Raw genomic sequence first — 25,262 nt, 5'->3', positions numbered from 1 at the left:
GGAACCCGGTGCTTCCGGCCTCACGGGCCGCAGGCTCAGGCTCCCCCACCGCGAACAGCTCGGAGGAGCGTCGCAGACTCCGGGATTCACGTCGCCTGGGGAGCTGCGTGTGCTGCAGCCTCGGGCCCACCTGAGAGGCGTGGGCTGGGCCCCCAGGGTCTTGATTTAGATACAGACTGTGCTTTAAAAAAATATATAAAATATACACAAAATAAAACTTAGTTTTAGGCAACGCAAGCGTGCATCTCAGCGGCACCAGGTACAGCGCAATGCTGTGTGACCATCACCACCGTCTCCACCTAAAACGTTGTCATCTTCTCACGTAAACTCTACACCCGGTCGGTAAACACTAACTACCCCTTCTTCTCCCCCAGACCCTAAAAACCTCAGTTTCACTTTCTGTCTCTATAAATTTGCCTCTTGTAAGTACACCACAGTAAGTAGCATCATATACTGTCCTTTTGTTTGCGACTTATTTCACTCGGCATAATGTGTGCAAGGTTCACCCACGTTATAGCAGGTGTCAGAATTTCCTTCCTTTTTTTCTTTTTAACATCTTTATCGGAGTATAACTGCTTTATAATGGTGTGTCGGTTTCTGCTGTATAACAAAGTGAATCAGCTATACGTATAGGTATATCCCCATATCGTCTCCCTCCCAAGCTCCCTATCCCCCTTCCTTTTTAAGGCTGAATAATATTCCATTTTATGGGTAGACCACGTTTTGTTTATCCATTCCACTGCGGATGGATAAACATTTCTGAGAGAGGAATAAAAGGATCAGACGCCCTCCCAGGGACCCATGGCTGCTCTGGCATTCCATGGTCTGCACACTTTTCATAGGAGCCTGGTGTTCCCGCCCCAACAGCATCCAGAAATAGTGGAGGTGCGGGGTACGGATCACAGCCAGGTCCTAACATTTTCCTGGGGTAACAGTAAAAGAAGGATGGGACCCTGGGGCTTGAACTGGAAGCCGCCAACGGTATGTGGCAGGTATGGAAGGAGAGCTTGGCTGTAGGGAGCAGGGACAGTGCTGTGACATGAGGGCCTGTGCCCTTGCGGTGGCCGCTCTGAGTCTCCATAACCCGGGATTCCAGCTTGAGGAACACAAGGGCCTGAAAGAACCTCTGATGCCTTTATATTATAAAGAAAAGCAATCCAAAGAAGTGATGGGCCCAGGCTCCCTCCGCTGTTGGTGGCTGAACTCAGACTAGAATCTGGTCTTTCTGCTTTTGCTCTTGGTGCTACTGCTGTCCTCCATGGATTCAGAGCCAGGAGACCAAGGATGGAGTGGGGATTCTCTGGGTCCACGTCTGTGCATTTGCCGAGTAAGAGGTGAACGGTCCTGTGTTTGAAGCAGGGCTGAGATGGGCCAGGTACCCCCTCCTGCAGGCCTCTCTCACTCCCTGGGGCAGCCTCCTCAGAACTCTGGGCTCTGCAGATCTCCAGGCTGAAGCTGCAGGACCACAATCTCTACGGTCCTTCCAGCTCCATCCTGGGGCTGTCGGTGAAGCCACGAGTCCCACGCCTTCAATCCCACACAAATGCGGCCAGAAGCCCGGGTCCCCTCTCCCTGCACCACAGGGTGGAAAGGGACTCCTCGGCTGCATGGCGTGACCAGGAGATCATGGCTCTGAGGGTTGGAGTCCAGGGTTCACATCTCAGCTCTACCACTATTGGCTGAAAACCTTTTTACATGTTTTCTACCACTTTCTACCATTTACTGACTTTAAGGCTGGTTTTTACTGTCTTGGGGTCTCCATTTCCTCCTCCGTAAGATGAAGATCGTAATCCTGCTCGTAGGACAGATGTGAAGGCCAAATGAGATAACGATGTAAAAGTGCTGAATAAGAGAGGAGCTGTTTGCAAATGTCACGTTATCATCAGGAGGTCCCCAAGCGCGGAATCTGGCTTTGAGCATATTCATTACTTCCGACAGAAATGTGCAGCATGTGAGGTCTAGCAGTTAAGTATTGAGATTTTAAAAAACAAACAAGCCTTGAATATCCAGATAAATATCATTAACTTCAAAGACGTTCCTTAATTGGGCGATTCATTATTCTGATAATGTTGCTGTTACTTAAGATTTCTTTCAAAGACATCTTTTAGAGCTGTCTCCAAAGCTGGTATTATCTTTGGTAGAGGTAACTCTTTATCCACTGGATTGAATTTTGGTGAAAAAACAATATTTATACCCATGGAGCCATAGAGACTTTTGACCATAGGGGCAGATCAGGCCAGATAAGGCACGTGTGTTTAAAATGAGGATTACCTGCTACGCCATGAGCTTGTTGACCTGCATGGCGGACTCTACTGTGCTGTTTAATGTAGGATTTTTCTAAAATTCAGGCTCCTGCTCTACACTAACAAATTCTACATTTTGTTTGAAGAGGTGCGGAAATTGACAACGGAATTGGTTTGCTTATGAAAGGGCCTGCTGGATTTGTAGGAGATGCCACTCCTGGGACCTTGAATCCCAGTCAGAGGGCAGCACGGAACTTGTGTTTAGAACGAAGACAGTGTTCCCCCAGAGTGATTTATACGATCGTGCAGGTGGGCTTGGCTTTTCCGGAAGGGACAAGGGATGCCTGCAGGCACTTTGCTTTGGGTGTCGGGGAACCAGTTTCTCCTGGACTCCTGAGAATGTCCCCGGGAGCCGTGGAGGACAACAGAGGTTCTCGCTCCGATTCTGTCTCTGAGTCCCCGGAAGGCCTTGGGCTCTTTCTCTGCATAACTCTCTTCACAGGAAAGCAGTGCCCACTGCCCGGGCTGCTGAAGAGGCGGAATAATTACAAGTTCTCTGGACTGAAGCTCTCAGCCAAAGGGAATCACACTCGCTGGCTGCTTTGCATGGTTCACAACTAGTGACACCCGTGTTTACAGGCAAAGCGCTCACCGCGGAAAGTGTCATTTGGGCTGTTCCTCCAGAAGAGAACCGTAGCTCGCTTTCTCTTATTCTCCCTGAACCCACGTCCAGTCATCGTATCAGAACCAGCAAGAGCCAGGCCTTTCCCTTCACGGACGAAGCCTCTTTTGGCAGGAGGCCGTCTGCACAGTAGAGAGAGGAGAGAGGAGGGGGAGACTGGATGGGAATTGTGAGAAGGGAGGAAAGGGAGTTGGGGACAAAGGGAGCTGGGCCTGAACAAAAAGACGAGACGGCCCAGTGGTTTCCGAGCAGTGACCTCTGGGAGGTGTGACTCGGCCTTTAGGAACACCGGGAGCCCCTCGAGATTCTACGGTCTGCCCGCCAGAGGACCTTGCACTCACATCACGGCTCCACAAGTTCTGGTCACTGGTGTCTATGCAGCTTCAGGGCCGACTGATTGATTAATCTCTGGTCCTTGGATGAGTCAGGTTTTCCCAAAGAAACAGAACCAACAGGGTGTGTGTGTGTTGGTGGGGGGGTGGGGGTGGATGAAGAAAGAGAGAGGTTGATTTTAAGGAGTTAAGAGGTTGTGGAGCTGACGAGTCTAAGGTCTACAGGTCAGGCCAGCAGGCTGGAGACCAGCGAAGAGACGATGGTACAGCGTGAGTCCGAAGGCGCCTGGAAGCAGAATTCCTTCTTCCTCAGGGAGCTTCAGCCTTTTCTCTTCAGCCCTCAACTGATTGAACGAGGCCCACCACGCTACGGAGGGTCCTCTGCCCGACTCAAAGTCTGCCGCTTCAAATGCTAACCTCGCCCCAAACACGCCTTCACGGCAACAGCCAGACCAGCGTTTGACCAAACACGTGGCCGCCGCGGTCCAGCCAAGCTGACTCGTAAGCTACCCATCGCCCTCCCCGACGCAATATCTAACTGGGATCCCCTCAGAGAGAGACTGGAATCCACAGCGTTATGGGTGGCCGACTGGTTTACGGGCTGAGAGAAGACGTTGTCTCAAGAGGCCTCCGCCGGAACCTGACCTTCCATAGCCTCCTCATCAAACTCACCTTCCAGGAAGGGACGTCCGTAAAGGCGCCTCGTCCCAGGTCGGACCGCCGAGCGCGAGCATATTACCACGCAGGTCTATTAGACGGGCGACCCCTCAAGGGGGCACCACGTTCACGGGCGCACGGGACTCGGGTGCAACCTGAGCTCCCCTCCTGAATGCGCTCGGGGCGCCCTGCGCGGACGGAACCGCGGCCGTGGCGGCGCAGGAGGCGGCCCCCACGTTAGCTGGAACCTGCGTGGCTGGGAAACGGGGGCCCCAGACCTCAGGCCACGTGGTGAGGGCCGCAGAGGGCGACAGCAGCCGCGGAAGGAGGGAGGCTTGCTCTCTACGAGCTCACACGCGGCTCTTCCCTCCCCACCTTCGAATGGCGCCTCTGAAAAAACACTGAATCCCAGTTTCTCTCCCTGGGCTTTAGGGACGTTAGGATGAACACAGTCATTGTGCAGAAAACAGGCCCCCCCTGGTCACGTGACGGCAGCCGCTCCTCATCGGCTCCGCCCCCCCCGCCCCCAACCCGCATGGGGTTTGCCCCCCCCCCCCACCCCCGGGTGAGGGAGCGAGTTCAGGGAGGGTCCTGGGTTTTCTGTGCAGCTCCTCCCTCACCCTCCTGCTTGGGCTCCATCTCCAGCCAGCGGACGACTTCCCTCTCCGGGCACTTATCTGCGGTTCAAGTGGCCCGGGAAGATCTCCCTGCAGCGGTGCTGAGCGCCAGGGAGCCGATGGGCTGCACACAGGCTCCCCGGGCCTCGCCGCGCCCCCCCCACCCCCAAACCAGGGGCCAGCCTCCGAGATTTTCCGTGCCAGGCTGCTCGGCCACCCGAGGAACAAACAGCGAACGTGGCAGCGTTTCTAAGACAAGGGCGAGGGGCCGAGAAAACACTGGCAGGCAGGGTTTTCAAAGCTCTCAGATCTAGAAGCGAGCGGACACACGCCCGTCACCCAGTGGCCGGCTCAGGCCAGGCGCCCGAGCAGCGCTGCCGCGGGACGTACGGCCACCCCGGGGCTGGGGAGTTAGGCCCGCCCCCGCCCGAGGCCAATCAGGGACCGGGCGGCGCCGATCTGACCTGAGCAGGTGCTTCAGCGAGTCCTAAGCGTCCCCCCTGAGATCGGAACAGGACAAGGCGAGCCCGATGACAGAAGAGTCTCAACCCCGGCATTTCCAAACAGGGCACTGACCCATCCGCCTCTCCACGCGCAGCCGGCCCCATCCCCTGCTCCCAGCCAGAGGTCTAACTCACCTAGTTTTGTAACTTCCAAGCTTCTGGAAGGCTAGAGACCTCAGGGCTTTCAAGGCACATCACCCATCTGTTTAAAGGCAAGTAAACTCCCTCCAGGGCAGAGTTGACACCCCGGGCACCACACCAGGCCCTCGTCACGCTGCAGCCCCGGCTCCCCGCAGACCTGGTCCCACGGCTCCCAGAACAAGCCGGGCCTCTCCACGTGCTGCCTGTGGGGGCCTCCGCCGTGAACAAGGTTCCGCAGCTTCCGCACTCTCGTCCTGAGCGTCCGCAGATCGTCGCTGCTCCCTCACGCCTCAGAGGAATCTGCACTCTCTGTACAATCGCGACCCATTTGGTAGACACTTAGAAGGCTGTCCCCCTCCTAGTGAGTGTCTGCTTCAGCCTCGGCACTGCATTCGCGACCGAGCACACACCCTCTGCAACTATACACATGTATCAAGATACTGAAGGAAGGAAGGAGGGGCTGACACAGGAAACAGCTTCTTCCCAGAGAAGGCCTCTGAGAGGAGTTAGATTTGTGCTTAGACTTCAGGGGACACAGTTCTTACCTGACTCACCGAGGGGTGATGTGTACCAGGCTGTGGGCACCTGCCTCTCTCACTGCCAGCCTATTCTGCAGACCTTCTATTGACTGTGAACAGTTAAACCGGGGGGCGGGGGGGGGGAATCCCTCTGCAGGGCGCTGCCGGCTACATGCAACCCCAAACAACACTGAGAGAACACAGCTATTTCTGTCTTAAGCAGGAATAGTTAATGCCGTTAGAAATTAAGATAAAAAAGAAAGAATCCTCTGTCTTTACAGATGAATCATTGAAACCTGCTTCAGAAGACCACACACGGTTCCAGAGAAAGTATTTTGCTGGTTAAGTTTTTAATGTTCAAGTCTCTTGGAAAGGCTAATTTGAAAGCAGCCAGAAATCACACTACTTCAGATGCCACGGGTGGTTTATGAAAGGACCCAGCCCTGGCCTGCTGAATCTCTGCGGTAGAAACCTTGCAACCTTCCTCCGGCTGAAATGTGACATAAGCAATATTACTGAGAGCTGCGGGCCGATTGGGATAATTACGTCTTTAGAATCATCCAACGGGTCTTCGTGAAATGTCTTCAAAATGATAGAAGATTTTGGGAATTCTCAGATTGCTGTTTAGCTTCAATATAACTGAATGATACACTTAAGCTGCACTCTCCTACCTTCTTGGGTGCCAAATACGTTTTTAAAAAAATCAGACAACTTCTCAAGTTAAAATGGGACAAATGGACATATTCAGAATGACAAGTGGACAGCTGCAAACAGACTCCTCATAGTTGTAATCATGCAAATGTGTCATCTGTGTGATGACAGAATACCTGTTAGACCCTCCTAGGACCTGAGCTGCTTTCCTCAGAGAGCTGGTGGCCCCCCAAGGCCCCCTCTCCCAAGTCTGCATGGACACCGGGAAAGAGGAGAGAAGCTAATGAACGTTCTGCCCTCATGGGGTCCACATGGACATTTCACGCCAAGCTGAGGGAATATGGTGACACTTCAAATAACCTATTTTGGAAAAAGAACCTGAAAAAGAATAGATACGTAGAACTGAATCACTTTGCTTTACACCCGAGACTAGCATGACATTGTAAATCAACTCTACTCTAATATAAAATAAAAATTAAATTAAAAAAATAAACAAATAAGCCATTTTATTCCAGGAAGTCTAAATTCCTCTCAAAATCTAGGAACCGGGCTTCCCTGGTGGCGCAGTGGTTGAGAGTCCGCCTGCCGATGCGGGAGACACGGGTTCGTGCCCTGGTCCGGGATGATCCCACGTGCCGCGGAGCGGCTGGGCCCGTGGGCCATGGCCGCTGGGCCTGCGCGTCCGGAGCCTGTGCCCCGCAGCGGGAGAGGCCGCAGCAGTGAGAGGCCCGCATACCGCAAAAAAAAAAAAAAAAAAAAAAAAAAAAAAAAAAATCTAGGAACCGCTTTCGAAGATTTACTGAGGGGAGGAAGGGAAGGAAGAGGGGGGCTGAGAAGGGAGAAGGGAAGGAGCTGGGAAGAAACAAGGGCTCTCACAGTGACCAGCGCTGCCCCGTGTGTGTCCCTCACCCCCCCACCCCACCTCTCCCAGGAGAACGCCCCACTGACCTCCAAAGAGAATGAACGGAAAACTTCTCCTTCTTCAGACCTTCCCTCTCGGTGTCACAAAATGAAGGGGAAAAAAAAAAAAAAGAGGTCATGATAAAACCTTGATACTAATAGCTTCTCAAATAACTCAGTACATTTTTCAGTAGCTTGACCAGCCTGAGAGGCGTAGCCAGAGGATTCCAAATCTCCCTCCTAGAGTCTGAAATCCAGAGAGGGATGCATGGGGAAGAGGAGATCTTACTGAGACCCTCCACGGAGAGCAGGAGGGGGACACATACCTGCATTCACGCCATCAACCATTTTCTCACCAGACGTGTCGATAAGAATACCAGGTAACAATTTTATTCACAAATTAAAAAAAAAGGTCTTACAAAACTAGTTAGGTAAGAAAACCAACATGTACAAATTTATCAATTCCAGTATGCAAAATAGTCGTGATGAGGTCTAAATTGATGCAAGCTGACTGCCTTAAAGCAATGATGGGTATTTTTTGCTTTCCTATTTTTTTTTTTTTTACTAGCACAGACAATAGTGCTTAACCTAGGTAACAGCAACATTAACACGTTATCTAAAGTAGAAAAATCTACATTTGAAAAATACATTCCATATACACAAGATTAGAAAAGCCCATGCCTTTATGCGGTTGTTCTCCAACCCTGATCTCATCCTTGTCGGTGAGCTTCTGCAGTACTGGAAGCCACAAGCGCCCGCACTCCCGGCCCTGTTACTAGCTGACGCACCCTAGCAGCTGAGTTTATCTGAGTTCTGCAGGACATTGATATGAAATGCCAACTGGATTGTCCTCTACAGCATTGACAAAGAGGGTAGACTATAAGATCAGTGTACGTTTCCATAGCACACGGCGGTAAACTGTCTTCCTCTGGATAAAAATAACCCAGGATCGGGACTTCCCTGGCGGTCCAGTGGTTACGACTTCGCCTTACAATTCAGGAGGTGCGGGTTCGATCCCTGGTCAGGGAGCTCAGCTCCCACAGGCCTTGGGGTCAAGAAAACCCCAAACATAAAACAGAAGCAATATTGTAACAAATTCAATAAAGACTTTAAAAATGGTCCACAACAAAACAACCCAGGATTTTTCAAATGAAATCAATTTTTTAACCCTAAGTATTTCTCTGTTGATCAAAAGTGATGTTTCAGGATTTGTGGCCAAAGTCTCATTCCCATCAAGCTTATCTTTCTCCTGCAAGTGTTTTTGCCTTTGAAGTTAAAGAGGGCTCTACATGTGGAAAATATACTCAGGTTACAAAAAGGAGCACAGCCCTGGCCTACTTTGATCACCCCTCTGTCATCCCCAAAGTGGTGAGGTTACAAACTATGGCACACATGTGACTTAAAGTGAAACTTGCATTTTCATGGACCTCTTGTGATCAGGTCCTAAATACTCTACATATATTTCCTAAGGGCAAGTCTCAGAAGAGCTGGTGAGTACCAGAGCTTAGGAACCATTGGTTTAGGCTAAAAAAGGAAGAGAAAAAAGAAAGTCAATCAACCATGGCTGGACACCAGGTAGACAGGAAAGGCTGTGCATTACCACGAGACCCTCTGATTTCCCATTTCAGTCAAAGGAATGGAGGTCACGTGCACGACGTACCCTGAGCTCATGTCCGCACAGGGATTCTGAGCTGCGGATGGAGGGACAGGCCCGGCACGAGGAAAAGGCCTCGAGAGAGCTCACCACTGCAAGAGAGCAAAGCACGGGGCAATGAGAGGGAAGGTAAAAATGTCCTTGGGAAAGGCAGATTTCTAATGCTCACTTTAAACTCTTTAATTTTTTTGGCTGCATCGTGCAGCTTGCGGGATCTTAATTCCCCGACCAGGGAAAGAACCCAGGCCCTCGGCAGTGAAAGTGCTGAATCCTAACCACCGGACCGCCCAGGAATACCCTCTAATGCTCACTTTAAATGTCAAGTAGAAGACTGATTTGGAAACAAAATATCTCAGCATTCTCTAACACAGGGATGTTCAAAGGTCTATTTCTTTTTTAAGTGCAAATGGGACAGAGCTAAGAGTAATCACTTAAAAGACAACAGCCAGAGCTGATCATGTATGTTCAAGCAGGAAAAAAAAAAAAAAAAATCCTGCTCAAATAATTCCTCTCCAGGGCACAGAGCTGAGCAAACGAGCCATCCCCTCGTTCATGACTGAGCTGGGTGTTTTCTGTCTCAGCTCTAGAGCTAATTCCAGCAGGTAAATACCAAGGTGGTAGGGGATGGATCGCCTTCATAGAAGCCCCAGACCCTTAAATCCAGCGTCGTTGGGCTACGGTGGGAATTACTGTGCTGACGAAGCTTAGGAGACTGGTGGGAGCCCTATGAGATCCTGGTCAAACTACACGATGGCAGTGATAATCCATTCACCTAAACGCTGCCTACAAGCTGTGCTTTGCCTTCTGGTCCTAATATGCAGAATCTCCTAAGACTACTCACCTGGTGTCATGTGTTTCAGTAGTAGGGAAAGCTGATATGCCGTCATTTCTAAAGCCTTTAGTAGAAAATATGATGCAAATAAAAGATCATTATAAATACCGGTTCTCTATGAAAGAGAAATTCTGGATTTTTAAGCTCAGTCCCAGGGGCAGAAGTAACAAATGCTTCCATATCAATGGATTTTCACATAAATCTGCTAATCTAGTACGCGCACGCTAAGGGGTTTTTCACTCGGAGGAACGGGCAGTCCTTCCCCAAACACGTGTCCTAACTCGGCCCCTCTTGTCAAGTAATGCAGCCGCCGTTCACAAGACAGTGGCTGAGGCGAGAAGCAACAATTCTGCACCATTTGGTCTCTTCTGATTCCCAGTTAGGACAGCTAACATCAGCTAATAAACCCAAGAACCAGGCAGGCCATGTGAAGTCAATTCTAATCTCCTATGCTAATTATTTAGAAGATGAAAAAGTGACCTTCAGGAAATAAAAAACACTCCCTTTTGAACCCATCCTACATAAAAACTAAGGGAACTAAGCTGACACTGACTTTTAGTAGGATATATGAAATTATTTCTGGAAAGAAAATGTAAATGAAACTTTATACTCTGGGTCTTCAGTCTTGGCAAACCACCTCCACCATGAAAAGAAGCATGAATGCATTTCTGTTTCTCGTTATACCCCTCAGCTCGGTGGCTGCAAACTTGGCCCGTCAGTCTCTGAAGTCAGCCTGTAGCGTAGAAGCTTCTTGTGTAGGAAAGATGCAAAGTCTCAGAAGTGCCTGGAGTGTACTCCTTGAGGTCTCAGCTTACAGCTGGTCTGGCTCAGAAGCAACTGCTTGAAAGGCTTAAAATGCCATCAGTGTGGTTCAGATTTACTTTCTTCCCCCAGAAGCCAGGCGAGGTCCAGACGGTGCTGAGTCCATAAGCAGAGGAGAGGCCGCCCTTTGGGCTCCATACGACACTTCATTGCAGGAAGAAGCGAGTCCTTTCGGCCTCCTGAAACGGTGACAGAAGGACAGCTTTGAACGCAGCACCTTACAAATTAAAGCCCTAAACTGTGACTGTAAAAGTTTACGGCGCTTAGCTTTTACTAATTGTGCACATGAATTTTATAATATATGGACAAGAAGTTCCTGTAAGGGTGTCCCAGTATCAGGTACCCATGCACTCTGAGAATAAAACTAAAGATTTCCTAACAACCCACAGTCACTCCATATGTGCAAACAGTCCTTAAAAGATGAAAATGTGCCCCAAACGAACTATATCAATGAACAAATCTTTTGCTGATTTTCAACTTCAGTCAAACATTTAAAGCTTGTTTCTGTGTTGCACTCCTTTAAAGCAATTGTAGGTAAAGATTTTAGGATTCTTTAGTCTATTCTTTAAAACAACAAAGATGGTTAATAATTAATGCTATTCTTAGTCTTTGAATTTAAAAGTTCTGTGAAGCCATTGGAGAAAGTTTAGAAAGAGTCTGGGAATAAGACTTCTCTTATTCACAAAAAAAATTTTTTTCAAAGGTCTAAGGAGATTATCTAGAAATAGAAACTTCTGAGGTTCCCTCAATAATAAGACAGTTTTATCAAATATGTTGATCAACTGATGTGATCATAAGAACCATATTAATGCTACCAGGGAGGAAAATTATACTTAATTGGCCAATACGGAAAAAATAGAGATTTTGATAGACTGAGAAACTAGAACCCAGGTCATCTCATATCTTTTCTACCATTCCTTCCATTATTTCATGTTGACATTTAAAACGTTGGTTAAGAAACACCACCAAAGAAAGCTTTTCCTGTTACTAACCAGGCTGGCTTCATTCTCCCAAATATCTTAGCAAGTGATGTCTCAATATCTTAGCCCTGGTTCCCTTCTGGGGAGGTGTGTTTAGGGAACATTTGATTCAAATGGAATCGTACAGACTAAAGACAGCTCTCACGCCTATTTGCTTTATCCTGAACCCTAACTATCATCATCAGACTCTGGGTGGCATTAAACTACCCACGGGAAGACTGCCGTGTAAAACTAAATTTTCGGAAACAAATGCATCTCACGTTAGAAATCTGAGCCTCGCACCAAGTACAGACAAAAGCCCCTTGGTGCACTTGGCAACAGACCGAATCATCACACCGTTAACTTACGTTATGTTCTATGTCAGTTACATGTCCATAAGGCTAGGGGGAAAAGAGTGAATAGAGGTTAAAATACAAGTGAATGAAACTTGTATTCAAATGAAACAGAGGTTAAAATACAAGTGAGTGCCTGGGTAGGAAATTAAAGTTTCACTGAAAATAAAATAGAAATAAATTGTTTAAAAAGGGCTGGGGCTGTTTTGGCAACAGCTACCCTCATCCACTCCCCCAAACAGAAAAGAGTGCCCTCCTTGGCCCCACATCAGGGGCCAAGCTCACCGCACTTGAACTTGAGGAGCCAGGGGTCCTTCCCTCTGGCCCATTAATAGAAAGCTTCCAAAATCAAATTCTTTGCAAGAGGTAAGTTCAGTAACTTAGTAAGTTCCAATTCTTTGCAAGAGGTTAAGTTCAGTAACTTCAGTAACAACTAAGAGAAGTGTTTTTCAGAGTTTAGAAAAGATTCTCGCTTAAAATGGGCTCAAAATATTATTTCCTATTTTTAATTATATGGAGAAAATGGAAATGATTTACATTTTAACAATCCCTTTCCTGAATTCAGGATGTCTTATTTAGATTTGCCAAAATTATCTAATAGTTATAAGACAACACATCTTGGAAAGCCTATAAAAACCCTTCATTAATAAATTACATGGAGTGGGGCTTCCCTGGTGGCGCAGTGGTTGAGAATCCGCCTGCCGGTGCAGGGGACACGGGTTCGAGCCCTGGTCCGGGAAGATCCCACATGTCACGGAGCAACTAAGCCCGTGCGCCGCAACTCCTGAGCCAGCGCTCTAGAGCCCGCGAGCCACAACTACTGAGCCCGTGTGCCACAACTACTGAAGCCCGCGTGCCTAGAGCCCGTGCTCCGCAGCAAGAGAAGCCACCGCAGTGAGAAGCCCGCGCACCGCAACGAAGAGTAGCCCCCGCTCGCCGCAACTAGAGAAAGCCCGCGCGCAACAACGAAGACCCAACGCAGCCAAAAATAAGTAAATAAAATAAATAAATTTATATATAAAAAAAATTTGGTGATGTCCTTAGCCACTGAGAACTACCTCAAAAATAAACAAATAAATTACATGGAGCAACCTGAATGTAACATTTCCTCTTTCAACTTATATGTAATTATAACTTTCCATCAGACTTTGAGCTGAAGGTATCTTTATGTGATCATAATTACCTTGACAACTCTCTTTGAAAAGAACTCATGTCGTGATGCACCAATGTTACATATACTAAACTACGTTTCTACAATGTTGCATCCATGTAGCTGGGCCAAAAGGGCTCATCCACCCTACCTCCACCTCCTCAATAACACCGACGGGAAAAAGGGCGGGCTGAGCTGCTTCTGACACGGCTTGGCTTCGCGATGCTTTATTCCTTAGTTTTAGAATTTACACCACAAAACTGGGGACAGGCTACAAAATTAAGATGAGCAGTAATTCTATTTACTGACAATACTCAGAAGAGCTGCAGCTAGTCGGATGGCAGCACCGCCACTGCAGCCGCTCAGACTTTCCTCTGACAGTAGATACGCGAGAAGGTGAAACGGGTAATTCGTGAAGGTAACACGAGCAAGTTTATCATCAGAACCAAGTGACTTGATGGAAAAGAAAACTTCGGCATTTTGTAATGAAAACGCGACTCAGATTAAATATTAAGTGTCCTAAGATGTTCATTTTAGAGTACGTGGCAAGGCATCCCACTGGGATGTTGGAATTAGCTGCCGAAGGGCCCCGTATGCCGTCTTCTGCGTCCTCCCCTCCCCCGTTCTCGGGGCTTGTTAGCTGCTCTGGGCTGCGGGGGGTTCTCTGTCCAAAGGTCTGTGGGCCACATGCATTCTGAGACCTACGTGCACCTGGGCCGACTCTTAAGCCTTTTCTTATCACCCTCACGAACAGCGTGAAAATTAGAGGCCGGCTCCACAGAACAGGGTCAGTAAGTGAGCTTTACCAGCTCTAGAGGTGCGTAGTCTGTGCTTTCTCCAAACGGCCTCATTTGTCTGATTTTCCTCCTTTCACTGGTCTCTTCTTCATTTCCGTTATTATGAGAAAACCAACATCGTTGTTTCTCCAAAGCCAACAAATGTTTTCAGCACAGAATTCCCTGTACATGCTTTATAGATTCTTTCATAGTTAAAAAAAAAAAAAAAGTACTGCAGATTTAGATGCATATAAACCCACATATTTGTTCTCAGAAGGAACTGTGTCCGTCCACACTGACCTTTAGACTCTTTCTGATTTTTATTAGACAAAGACAGGACGTCTCAGGGAAACAGGGGTGCTCTCCAGGAGCCCGTGCAGCGTGGTCGTGGCTCACCGGCCGCGTCCCTGATCTGGGGCAGGAAGGACCGAGGATGAGGGCAGCCCCGTCTGTGCAGAACAGGGCTTGCAGGGCCTGGGAGCCCCTGTTGCTGTGATTCGGCCCTTTCACACTCAAGGCCGGCATCGTTCTTCCAGAAGAACGCACACCGACAACGTATGTGCTCACAGTCAGGAAACGTTTACACACACTAAGTCAAATTCAGCAAAGGCCACCTCCTCACCTGCAGGAGGGAGCAGGGACAGTGCCCAGGTGCCGCCGGCGCCAGAGCCCCACCTCTCTGCGGTCACCACCGGCCCCGGCACAAAACCTGACTTCAGACCCTTCCATCTGGCAGGGTCTGCTGCTGCTGTAGCTGGTGCCAGGTCACAACCAACAATCAGTTTCCAAGCAAACTGATCAATCAGTCAAAGCAAAGCGATCTAGAAAAACCACAGTGAAAGAGAGAGAGGAGGGGAAAGGGTAGCCGTAGGACCTCAATGCCCGTTAACTGGACCATGAATGCATAGCATGTAAGTATTGGGCATAAGAACATCACAGGGGAAGACGAAAGGTGAGGAACTGATTCCAAGATGCTCCCGTAACTAAGTCATCTCTCGGTCAGGATGGGGCTGGGGCTGGGGTGCTGCACAGCCGGAGTGACAAGAGGAGAAAAGAATGCGGCTGCCCTGGATGGCCTTAGAGGTGGGCTGTTAGTTATAAAAACAAGACTCCTGAAATGTAATTTAAATATATTCTCCTATAACATATAAGAAGTTATGAAGGATGGAAAGACCTTCTCCCCAGGTTCCCCCACATTTAATGGGGGACAGAGTCCTGGTCCCTCTGGGCTTCCTTAAGTCACTGCTGTGGCCACACCGCATCCATCGCTGCCTTACCTGGGGTGACGGCTGAGTGGCCAGGTGACGGACGTCTCCTCTCTCCTGAGCCAGCTGATTCCCGGCCGTGAGCGCGTCCCGCGTTCGCGCTGGTTCTGGCACTGAGTTGTTGAGTCTCGATAAATCAGTAGTTTCTGTAAAGTTTTCAGGATGAGCTTGAACTGGAACTGCTCCCCCAACCAGACCCCGACCACTGTTTGAGTCCAAGGATGCTGAGCTTGCACTCTCTGGACTGAGAGAGCGGACATCTTCTCCAGGGAGCTCAGGATAAGAATCGCAAGAAGAGACGTCGTCACCACAGCTGGGATTCTGCATCAGAGGCCAGGCGTCCAAAAACTCGCCACAGATGGACCTCGAAAGGGACCCGAAGAAAGTCGGCAATGCTTCCCCCGCTGGACCTGTGTCTCTGGACGCATGTTTGAAAGAGCTGTAAGTACTCTACTGGGGGAAAAACCTACTAGAAAGCAACATTCCAGCTATGCTTTTCAGTTTTCTAGATGCAATAAACAAGTTATTGAGGCAGAATTCTCATGCTTCCTTTGTTATAAACTTGCTCCAATACAGTAGGTTAAATTACGACGTTTACTTTAAAACCGAATTTTTATACCTACTTCTGACCAATAAAGTTAAACTTAATCCGATGTCTAAAATCGGCAGTTCCCTGGGTCTTAACTGAGTTCCTTTGATTGCTGTTCTATAATTCTCTGAGTATGTGACATGCTAAAAATTACTTACAGATGATGGAAGTGTCACAAGTCATGAAAATAAGACAAAAACAAAATTAGTGGAATATAAAGAATAAAGAACGTTACATTGGCTACCAGTAGCCCCGAGACACTTACCTAATTCTTGCCAAAGTTCCCACCCCCTACAATGTCTAGAATGTTATTGATACTACTAAAAAAGTGACGTCCCATAGCTTCACATGAAAACTGGTAAAGGAGTAGCCTGTATATTTGCACACGGGAACACGAAACTATATAGATTAGAAAACACCCATTTACCTGTCCTGAAGAACGGCCTTGGAGTGCACCCTACAACCAGGAGTCTCTGGGCCGACGCCGCAGGCCCCGTCACAGCACGCGGAGGGGATAGGATGCACGGGCCCTAGGGAAGCCGGCAGGCTGTGAGGCGCAGCGCTTGTTTATACCAGTCCAACACTGCTCTTGAAAAATCTAGCTATTCCCCTGTGGGTGACTTTCGGGGGGAAAGGGGTTCTGAGGTTTAAGAGTCAAATTCCTGGAGACAGAGAGTAGGATGGTGGGTCCCAGGGGCTGGAGGCCAGGAAGAATAGGGAGTTAGTGTTGAAAGGGGACAGGGCTTCAGTTTGGGGTCGTGGAGGAGTGCTGGGGACGGCGGTGATGGTTGCATGACAATGCGAACGTGCTTAAGGCCCCCCAACTGTACACTGAGAAACGGCTGAAACGGTAAATATAAGGCGATGTCTTATTTTACTACAGTGAAACTAAGGATGGAGAGGAATGGTGAGAGGGTACATGAAATGAGACTTTCGCCTATGGCTGATGAGGGCGCAAAGAGCACAGTGTTTCTGCAGAGTGGGCCAGCCGTGCAGCGCAGAACAGAAACGTCTTAACCCTTTAACTCAGTACACACACAACTTTTTGTTTTTTTACTGCTAGGAATGTATCCTAAAGAATAACTATCTACGTGCACACGGCTTTGCAAACTATTATGTTCACTGAAGCGGTATATGTATTTTTGGTTACAAAGGTAATACACATTCACTGAAGAAAAAAAACTTTAAAAATAGATTAGATCAGAAATTAAAAAATAAATCTTCCTTAATTCCATAAGCTTCAAAACACTGTCCACATTTCTGAACAGCCTTCTGGACTTCTCTCTCTCCATATACAGACATATGTAGTTCTGATTTTATAAAACTAGAAACGTAGTAAAACATACAGACAAAATCAGGAAATCAGCATTAATCGTGCTGCTGTATGAGAGAACATTCTTGTTCTTAGGAAACAAGCACTGAAGTAAAGGGACACCTTTATCTGCAACAGATTTTTCTCTTTTTTTGGCTGCACTGCACAGCTTCTGGGATCTCAGTTCGCCAACCAGGGGCTGAACCCAGGCCACGGCAGTGAAAGCCCAGAATCCCAACCTCTAGGCCACCAGTGAACCCCCTGCAACTGATTTTTAAAAGGAAATTTTAAAACTGTGTACACGTCTTTGTAAAGCACACAGTTGGCCCTCGAGCAACGTGGATTTGCACGTATTGGAGGATTTTCCTCAACAGTAAGTACTACAGTGCCACACGACCGGTGGGTATTTGGCTCCGAGGATGCAGGACCACGGATACGGAGAAACCGTGAACACAGAGAAGCCGCAGATACAGAGGGCCGACTAGAAGTTACACGCTGATTTTTGACTGGGCGGAGGCTGGGTGCCCCTAACCCCCAAGTTGTTCAAGGGTCGACTGTGTACACCCACCACACTTAGAAAGAGATTACAAATGATAAAGCAAATGTGGAAATGAGATAAAATGTTAATACTGGGGGCATCTAGGTACAGGGTATGTGGGAATTCTTTGTCCTATTCTTTCAACATTTTCGTAAGCCTGAAATTATGTCCGAATAAAAGTGAAAAGAAAATAGGCACTGCCACTAAGGAAGAAGCAATGTATATGATGAGCGACACTGCACCTGGGCAGGTGACTGCGGGGGCGGATTCTGTCCAGTCTCTGCGTTCTATGACAAAAACCTGCAACAAAGCCATCCGCGTATTTAATCTTTCTTTTCAGATAGAAGTGACGATGAGGCAGAGTTTGCACGAAGCTGTACGTGATCCCATTTCAAACCCAAGTTTCTCTCTCAAGCGATCCTCTTTGCTAACTCTGATCTAGGGCCAGTGCCTGGCACAGCACCTAGAAAATGCAGTGCTTGCGCCGCCTTGAGAATCACCAAGGCATCGGTGCTGCCAGGAGCTGAGTCTACGATCTCTGCAGGCAAAGGCAAAACCAGATCCCCGCGCGCTATGGAAATCCCATGTTTTACTCTTAACCCTAAAGCAGAAGACGGTAGTGGCCAGCAGAGAAATAATTACATTGAAGATGCCTTATCCCACATATTCAATATTAGAGTGAGAAGCTGAACCCTTCAATTTCTTGAAAAGAAAGATCGGACAGTTCTGAGACAATCAGCAACTGAACTGGGAAAGGTTTAACTTCGAGGAAGGTTACAGGAGACAAAACGCTGCTGCGCTACTGCAACCACAGGTGCCGGGGGACCTGTGAGGTGAGGAGCAGGCGGAGGGCAGGCTTCCGCAAGGGCTGCGGCCGCGTCGATTTTTACTTTGCAGAGGAGGTGAGTTTGTGGGGACAGGGGCAGGAAGTGTGCCAGCTGGTGTTACCTTTGCCCGTTTTTGCCCACGTTAGAAACCGAGTCCATCTGAATCACAGGCAGACCTGGCTGTGTCGTGCCTCAGTTGTTGCTTTTTCCCAGAGGGAAGGTTTGTGGCCACCTTGCGTCGAGCAGGTCTATCGACGGCATTTTTCCTACAGCATCTCCTCACTTTGTGTCTGTGTCCCATTTTGGTAATTCTCCCAATATTTTGAATTTTTCATTATTTTTTCATTATTATTGTATTTGTTATGCTGATCTGTGATCAGGGATCTCTGATGTTATTACCATACTCGCTGAAGGCTCAGATGACGGTTAGCATTTTTCAGCAATAAAGTATTTTTAAATTAAGGTGTATGCATTATTTTTTTAGACATAATGCTGTTGCACACTTAGTAGACGACAGTACAGTGCAAACATAACTGTTATATGCACTGGGAAGCCCCCAGATATCACGTGACTCGCTTCATTGCAATATTCACTTTATTGCAGGGGTCTGGAACCGAACCCACAGTATCTCTGGGGTCTGCCTGGACTTCCCTAAACTTTCACTTCTGTCAATAACCCCAGAGGCAATTATGGTCTGTGGAAAACCCTGCCATAGGTCTCCCTCCTCCCTCTTCTTTAAGATATCCCCAAACACACTAAGACACTTACATGCAGGTTCAGTTGGCATCCACCAGACAAGAAAGGAGATGGATCCCCTGCTCTACAAAAGGCTCATATTATTTTCAATCAATTCACCCCAACATAAAGGCAAACTTGCTTAAAAAGTTACTGAGAAATTCTAGACTTTTAATGAGCTGCTTCCTTCCTGTTAAATACTTGAGAGACACGAAACACCCCAAATATCAGGGGACGGGGGGAGAATGGCTGAACTGGATTAGCTTTAACTAGAAAACGGAGTGGGAGCAGCTCTTTGCAGCTTCAGGGCCTGCATTCCCAGGGGCGCCCAAGCGCCGAACTTACCGCAGGTCTGGGCCGAGTCCCGGCGGCACTGACAACAGGCGCGGGCCGCAGGGGCGCTGAGCCGAGGTCTGTCGAAACAGGACAGCTCCGAACCGTTGTACTGCAGGTCCTGTGCCCTCAGGGACCCTGCGGAGGCCGAGAACTCGGTCAGCAGGACAGCTCCCCCGGGAGGAGCCCACAAACATCCCAGTGCAACCAGAACTACCCCAGCTTTTGCAGTTATAAAGGAAAGGAGAGCTGTTGTTCACATTTAAAAAGACTTCTTCTTACACGGAAGCAAAGATATGAAACAATCGGTCAAGACAGCTCAACATGTAAGGTACTTGTGTTGCCAGAACTCAGACGAGCCGTGTTTCTGCCGAGGGGCGGGGCTACCCCCGCCTCCTCAGATCCCCGGGAAGTGATGGCTGCCCGGTGGCCGCGCCCTCAGCGCCCTTCGGCAGGAGGCTTCTTGGGGAGGAGCAGGCCCCCGGGATGCCTGTTTCCACGTGTTCTCTCTGTCCCTTTGGCTGCAACCCGACTCTCCTCTCAGGCTCTCGTGGAACACCCGGACGGCAGCGATGACCGACGCCCTTCACCAAGATGCTAAGACACAGAAAGAGCTCAGAACTCACAGCTGGGTTTCTTCTCCATAAACTGCCGCTTACAATATATGACGCAGAGGATGAGCAGGGCCAGCAGCACGGTGGCCAGGGCGCTGCAGATCACGGCAGCCAGGGCCGTGTCCCGCGGGCTGGAGGCCGTGGACGGGATCCTCACCAGGTTGACCCTGCTGGTACCTGAAAACCACGGGGATGGAGTCAGCACGTCTCGACCACCCAAGGGACTCGGGTGCTCGCACCGAACTCGGGGTCCCCTGCGGCAGCGGCCTTCACGCAACATCGACGAGCCCAGGGGGAGGTGTTCTAGCGGGCCCAGACCCTCCCTCCGCCCGGGAGATCGCCTGAATACCGCACCTCTACCCGCGACGCTCCTCTGTCCCCACGGCAGCAACCCCGCGCAGCCCTGACGCGTGTGCTGTCGGGCCCGTCGGGCCAGAAGCGTCTGTGACTTGGGAATCTGCTATCTTGCTCTTGCTCCCCGGCCCCTGGCGGCGTGGGCCACAGAGCAAGCACTCGACATGCGCTCTTTTTTTTTTATTTTTTATTTATTTATTTATTTATTTTTTTTGCGGTACGCAGGCCTCTCACTGCTGTGGCCTCTCCCGTTGCGGAGCACAGGCTCCGGACGCGCAGGCTCAGCAGCCACGGCTCACGGGTCCAGCCGCTCCGCGGCATGTGGGATCTTCCCGGACCGGGGCACGAACCCGTGTCCCCTGCATCGGCAGGCGGACTCTCAACCACTGCGCCACCAGGGAAGCCCTCGACATGCGCTCTTTAATTGGAGCCAGACCTTCTACGGTTCTAAGCAGGCCGAACTGAAGTATGCTTTGGGGGTCAACTTTAGGGGGAAAGCAGGACTTGGATCATTCATAACCTCACAGGAGGCCCCCACTTCCGGAGACAGTGAACATTTTTTTTTTAACGCCTTAGCTGTTAAATTACTGAACAACACCTAAGTTTTGGAGAAATAAAAAACGAACACCGTTGTGACCTCAGACTGACAGCACATCTCAAGTTGGACAAAGCACATCTTGAGGGCCGTTCTCCCCCGTGGCTCACGGTGACGGTAACGGACTTGGCAGCCCTAGAGACGACAGGTTGGTGTCTGCATCTGTGCTGCACACGGCACAAAAGACCACCTGGTACTTTCTCCCCACTCTTGGCTGCACAGGCCCCACCCCCATCCCAAGCCCTGAAGCCCGGTTTCCACTGTACGAGCCCTGAGGCTGGAGCCGGAGAGAAACTTCAGGGCTGATATTATTGAACCATAAAAATACGACAGCGCGGCAGCGATCGTTTTGGAACGTTGGATCTTGGTGTACCTACACTCGGTGATTCTGGGCCACCCTCGTACATGTGTCGTAGCGCCACTGGGCAAGGCACATAAACCATATGCCTTGGACCTGGATGAATAAGAATCTCAATCCAATCATACATTTTGAAGGATATCTGTTTGTAAACACGTTTTAATATTCACCAAAAAAATAGCGCTTCTAGCTACGTAGACATACTGTCATAATCAAATCACACACGTTAGATGTTCATCATACAGCAGCAAGTTCAATAGATTACACCTCTGACCTGATAGAGATGAAATCTAAACCTGAAACAGCCTCTGTCAGTGGACAAATTCACAAGAGGACCTATGAACACAAGCACAGCTGTGCAAACACTGATAAGTAAACACACGAATAGGAATTTATAGCGAATGCAAGTAAAACCGTGGGCTACGCTTGGGAAACATTAAGTGTTACCTATGGCGACCAAATGGTGAAGGTGATTTACGTTTGTGAGAAAGTGGTTTAGTTCAGAGTGAGATCGGGCCCCTTGGCTGAAACTTTCCACCAAATAACCAAGCTCTAGTCAATAGCAGGCTTTAGCAGAACTGTTATCCAAATGAGACTGAATACATTATTTGAGTCGAAGATAAAGTTCTTAACTAGGATGTAAGGATTAAGTTAAACTCATTGATCAATGGAGTATTAGATATTCAGGAAAACCCTACCAAGGACCGGGAATTCAGGTTAAAGTAGATCAAGATTAGAGTCTTCTGGGTTCTTATTGTTTACAACCTTTCTAAAATGGATGAGTCAATTTCCTTGCCTTCATAGAAAAGGAACTGTTTCTAACACGAATAAGCTGAAATGCCCTCAAACGGGTATTATATTTTTAATTTGGTGGTTTGTGGCTCAGGGTTTATTTTCCCCCAAGCCAATCGGAAAAGTCTTGGTAACACATATCTTTCCAAGGAAGGGCACACGAATAGTGTGATTTCAACGCTACTGAGTTGTCATAGTAACATCCATTTCAAGCCTAATTACACCAAATAAGCTATTTCTCTGTGCATTTCCCAGGCAGGAGCAGCTGAAGATGAACAAGAAAAATACGGACGTTTCACCTCTCAGTTTTTGACACCTGTATACGAAAAGGCACCCCTCCCAAGAGTCCCCACGGGAAGCACGCTCCGAAAGCCACATTCTTTATTCTTGTTTATGTGGACAAGTTTACGACAACCCAGACAGCAAACACCGTCTTTTTTTTTGTTTTTTAATGGGAAATGGGTTCATCATTCTCCAGTCAGTCACACCAGCAATGCAGACATAACTACAGAAGCTATGAGACACTGGGGCGAATATCATTAGATTTTAGAACCACCCTCAGAAACTCATTCACATCAGTTCCCGATAAAAGCCTATTTTCTTATCATTCTTTTGACTGGAGCAGTAAAAACAGAGGGGAGGGAGCGGTGCCAGCTGTGTGAAGTGGCTTCTACCGCGCTCAGGTCCGGCTCAGAAAAGGATTTATCGACTGCAAACCAAACACGATCGCTTCTCTGACCTGTAGCTGCTGCCATGATACTGAGGTTCAAGATTCTTTCCGCCCACGGCTTTAACTCAATTCCCTGATCAAGCACCTCGAGGCCTCAAGGCGTCTCACCCTCACCTTGCTAGGATCCTGAGGGTAATTCCAAGGAATCGGGAATCACACTACCCACATTCTCCGGAAAGTTTTAACTTTTCTGGGATGCAAAGGCACGTCTCACCCTCACCAATTACGTTATCAGATTCCTCCCTGATCTCAGCACCACCCCCTTTGGCAGGTTACTTCAGAGTGAGAGCTGTTCCTTCGCTTAAATTTTATGCTGCAGGACACACCGTACACGGGTTCGGTTTCACACCGAACACTTCAGTGGGCTCAGCTCGACGGGGCGACGAGGTACTGAGTGTCCCGCAGCGACTGAGACGCCTCGGTCCTACGCGCGGCACGTCGCTCGCCGAGTGAGGATCTGCACAGATGAGAACACGGGGGTCGCCTGCGAGGCCTGGCCAGTGTCTCTGTAAGGCCTGCTCCCCGCTTTGCAGCGCGACAAGGTGAGCGAATACGAGTAGCCGAGACGCCGCCCGTGCGCCCCAGCCTCCAAAGAGCTTCGGAACGTGGCTGCGGAGACGTGTGCGTTGCGGGGATTTGTTGCCGGGCCCCGACTGCTTTCGGGAAAGTCTGAGGAGGAGCTCAGGCCGGAGTGGACCTCGGCGTGCTTTCCTCCACCGGACGCTGACATGCACCTCCGGTGAGCCCACCCTCCTGACGACGGGGTGAAGTCCGCTGACCACCCTCCATTTACAGAGGAGAAGACCCAGACTCTGAGGGACTTGCTCAAGGTCACACAGCAACACGCAGGCAGCTTGAGAACCGGAGCCTGGCCTTCGGATCCCTGCCGGTGGGCCACCCTGTCCAGGGATGCAGGTAAGACATCTGGCCGGTAACGACGAGCGGAACGGGACTCATCTCTGTGGGGAGAAGCCGGCCGGGCCCCAGAGAGACCACGGGCCTCCCGATCACACACCTGTCCACGTGTGCAGGTGCGCAGGTGTGCATGGAAGCTGGTTCCACTTGAGGGCCCCTGGCCCAGCGTGGATCTCAGTGTCGCATGACGAGCTGGGCAGAGGGGAAACTCTGCGGAAAGGACTCGAGGGCGGGATGGCAGGAGGGGCGGCGCCCAGACGCCCTCTACTAGCGACTGCAGCTCTGCTTCCTCCAGAGCCCCCTGCTCGTTCAACCTCTCTCACGCCCGAGGTGGCTGTGTTTAAAGACCTGCTGAACAGAAGCTCTCTCTTCCCAGAGCCCACTCTCCACAGAGGGTGCTGAGCAAGGAGGAGGGAACTGGGTGGCACCACGTGGCCCCTCCCTGGACCTCAGCCTCCCCAGGGACGATCACACAGTGGCACGTAGGTGGCACCGAGATCCACTGCGAGGGGCCATGAGAATCTCTCTCAGGGCGGAGCGGGCTTCCATGCACACCTGCACACCCGCACAGGTCTGCGGTCAGGAGCCCGGGACCTCTCTGTGGCCTGGCCGGCTTCTCCCCCCAGAGATGGGGGCGGTCTTTACGGTAAAGAACAGGACTGAGTCAGACGCTGCATCTCGCTTCTCTGAACTTTACATTCCCAACTCCAGAGTCACAAACCCAACGGCCAGCGGGACGTCGCCACGTGGAGGGGGAAGCACCTGAAGCCCGGCATATCCCCAGACGAGCTCTCCACCACCCCGACCCCCCCCCACACACACACCCGGCACCCGCCCTGCGCCCCACGAATCTCTCCTCCCTGCCGGGGCCTCGGTCTGCAGCGCCCTCCCCGGGGCTGCGAGCACCACCCCTTTGCTGCTGTGTAGCTCTTCCCTCAGGTGTCACCTACTCAGTGAGGCTTCCCTGCTCAACTCCTTAAAACTGTCATCTCTCTCCAATGGCCCCCCGCTTTCCTTTCCTCCCCAGCGCTTGCCACCACCTGACATTTCATATATTTAACGTGGGTGCTTCCTTGTCATTCCCCGCTGTGGTGGGAGCAGTACAGCCCACTCCGTGCCCCAAACCCACCCCCCTGCCTTGTGTTTAAGCTGGTCCAGCAAGAGGCGACATTTGCCAGATGCGTCCGAATCAGAGTCGGGGCGGGGGGGCCCGGCCGGATGAGCGGAGGGGATGGTGCGGCATCCGTGGCATCTCCGCTTGAGGGACAAATTACTCCGGAGTCCCCTTTACTGGGGCTGAAGCTGCACGTAGCAGCAGCCCAGTCTGGATCCTATGGGTGAGGAGGACAGGTGAGGAAGCTACCCAAAGGCTGGGGCCAGACACTGGGCCTCTGAAGGACACCTGCAGCCCAGCTTCTCCACCTGGACGGTTAGAGGACGGAGAGGACCCGCTGTCTTACAGCGGCTGCAGTATTGGGGGGCTTCCCCGTTACAGCTGCTTAGCCTTGAGCACAG

General features: G+C 49.9%; 1 protein-coding gene across 4 annotated transcripts in view; it reads right to left on the bottom strand.

Annotated features, from left to right (window-relative positions):
• Window positions 1-9,076: 9,076 nt before the first annotated feature.
• TNFRSF19 (TNF receptor superfamily member 19) overlaps window positions 9,077-25,262 on the bottom strand; it is an 85,194-nt gene continuing 69,008 nt past the window's right edge. For 2 of the 4 annotated variants that reach the window (XM_067016332.1, XM_067016330.1), the window contains exons 6-10: window positions 20,016-20,180; window positions 19,402-19,527; window positions 16,072-16,174; window positions 15,068-15,473; window positions 9,077-10,731 (exon numbers count right to left, since the gene is read on the bottom strand). In XM_067016332.1, the coding sequence (XP_066872433.1) occupies window positions 10,699-10,731; window positions 15,068-15,473; window positions 16,072-16,174; window positions 19,402-19,527; window positions 20,016-20,180 (833 nt within the window). In that variant the 3' untranslated portion in view covers window positions 9,077-10,698. The remainder of the gene's footprint in view (window positions 10,732-15,067; window positions 15,474-16,071; window positions 16,175-19,401; window positions 19,528-20,015; window positions 20,181-25,262) is intronic. The other 2 variants (XM_067016333.1, XM_067016334.1) reach the window with 1 other exon arrangement.

This window comes from Kogia breviceps, chromosome 16, assembly GCF_026419965.1.
Source record: "Kogia breviceps isolate mKogBre1 chromosome 16, mKogBre1 haplotype 1, whole genome shotgun sequence".
NCBI classification, from domain to species: domain Eukaryota; kingdom Metazoa; phylum Chordata; class Mammalia; order Artiodactyla; family Physeteridae; genus Kogia; species Kogia breviceps.
Note: the sequence above shows the minus strand (reverse complement) of the source record. Positions and strands in the feature narration are given on the sequence as shown.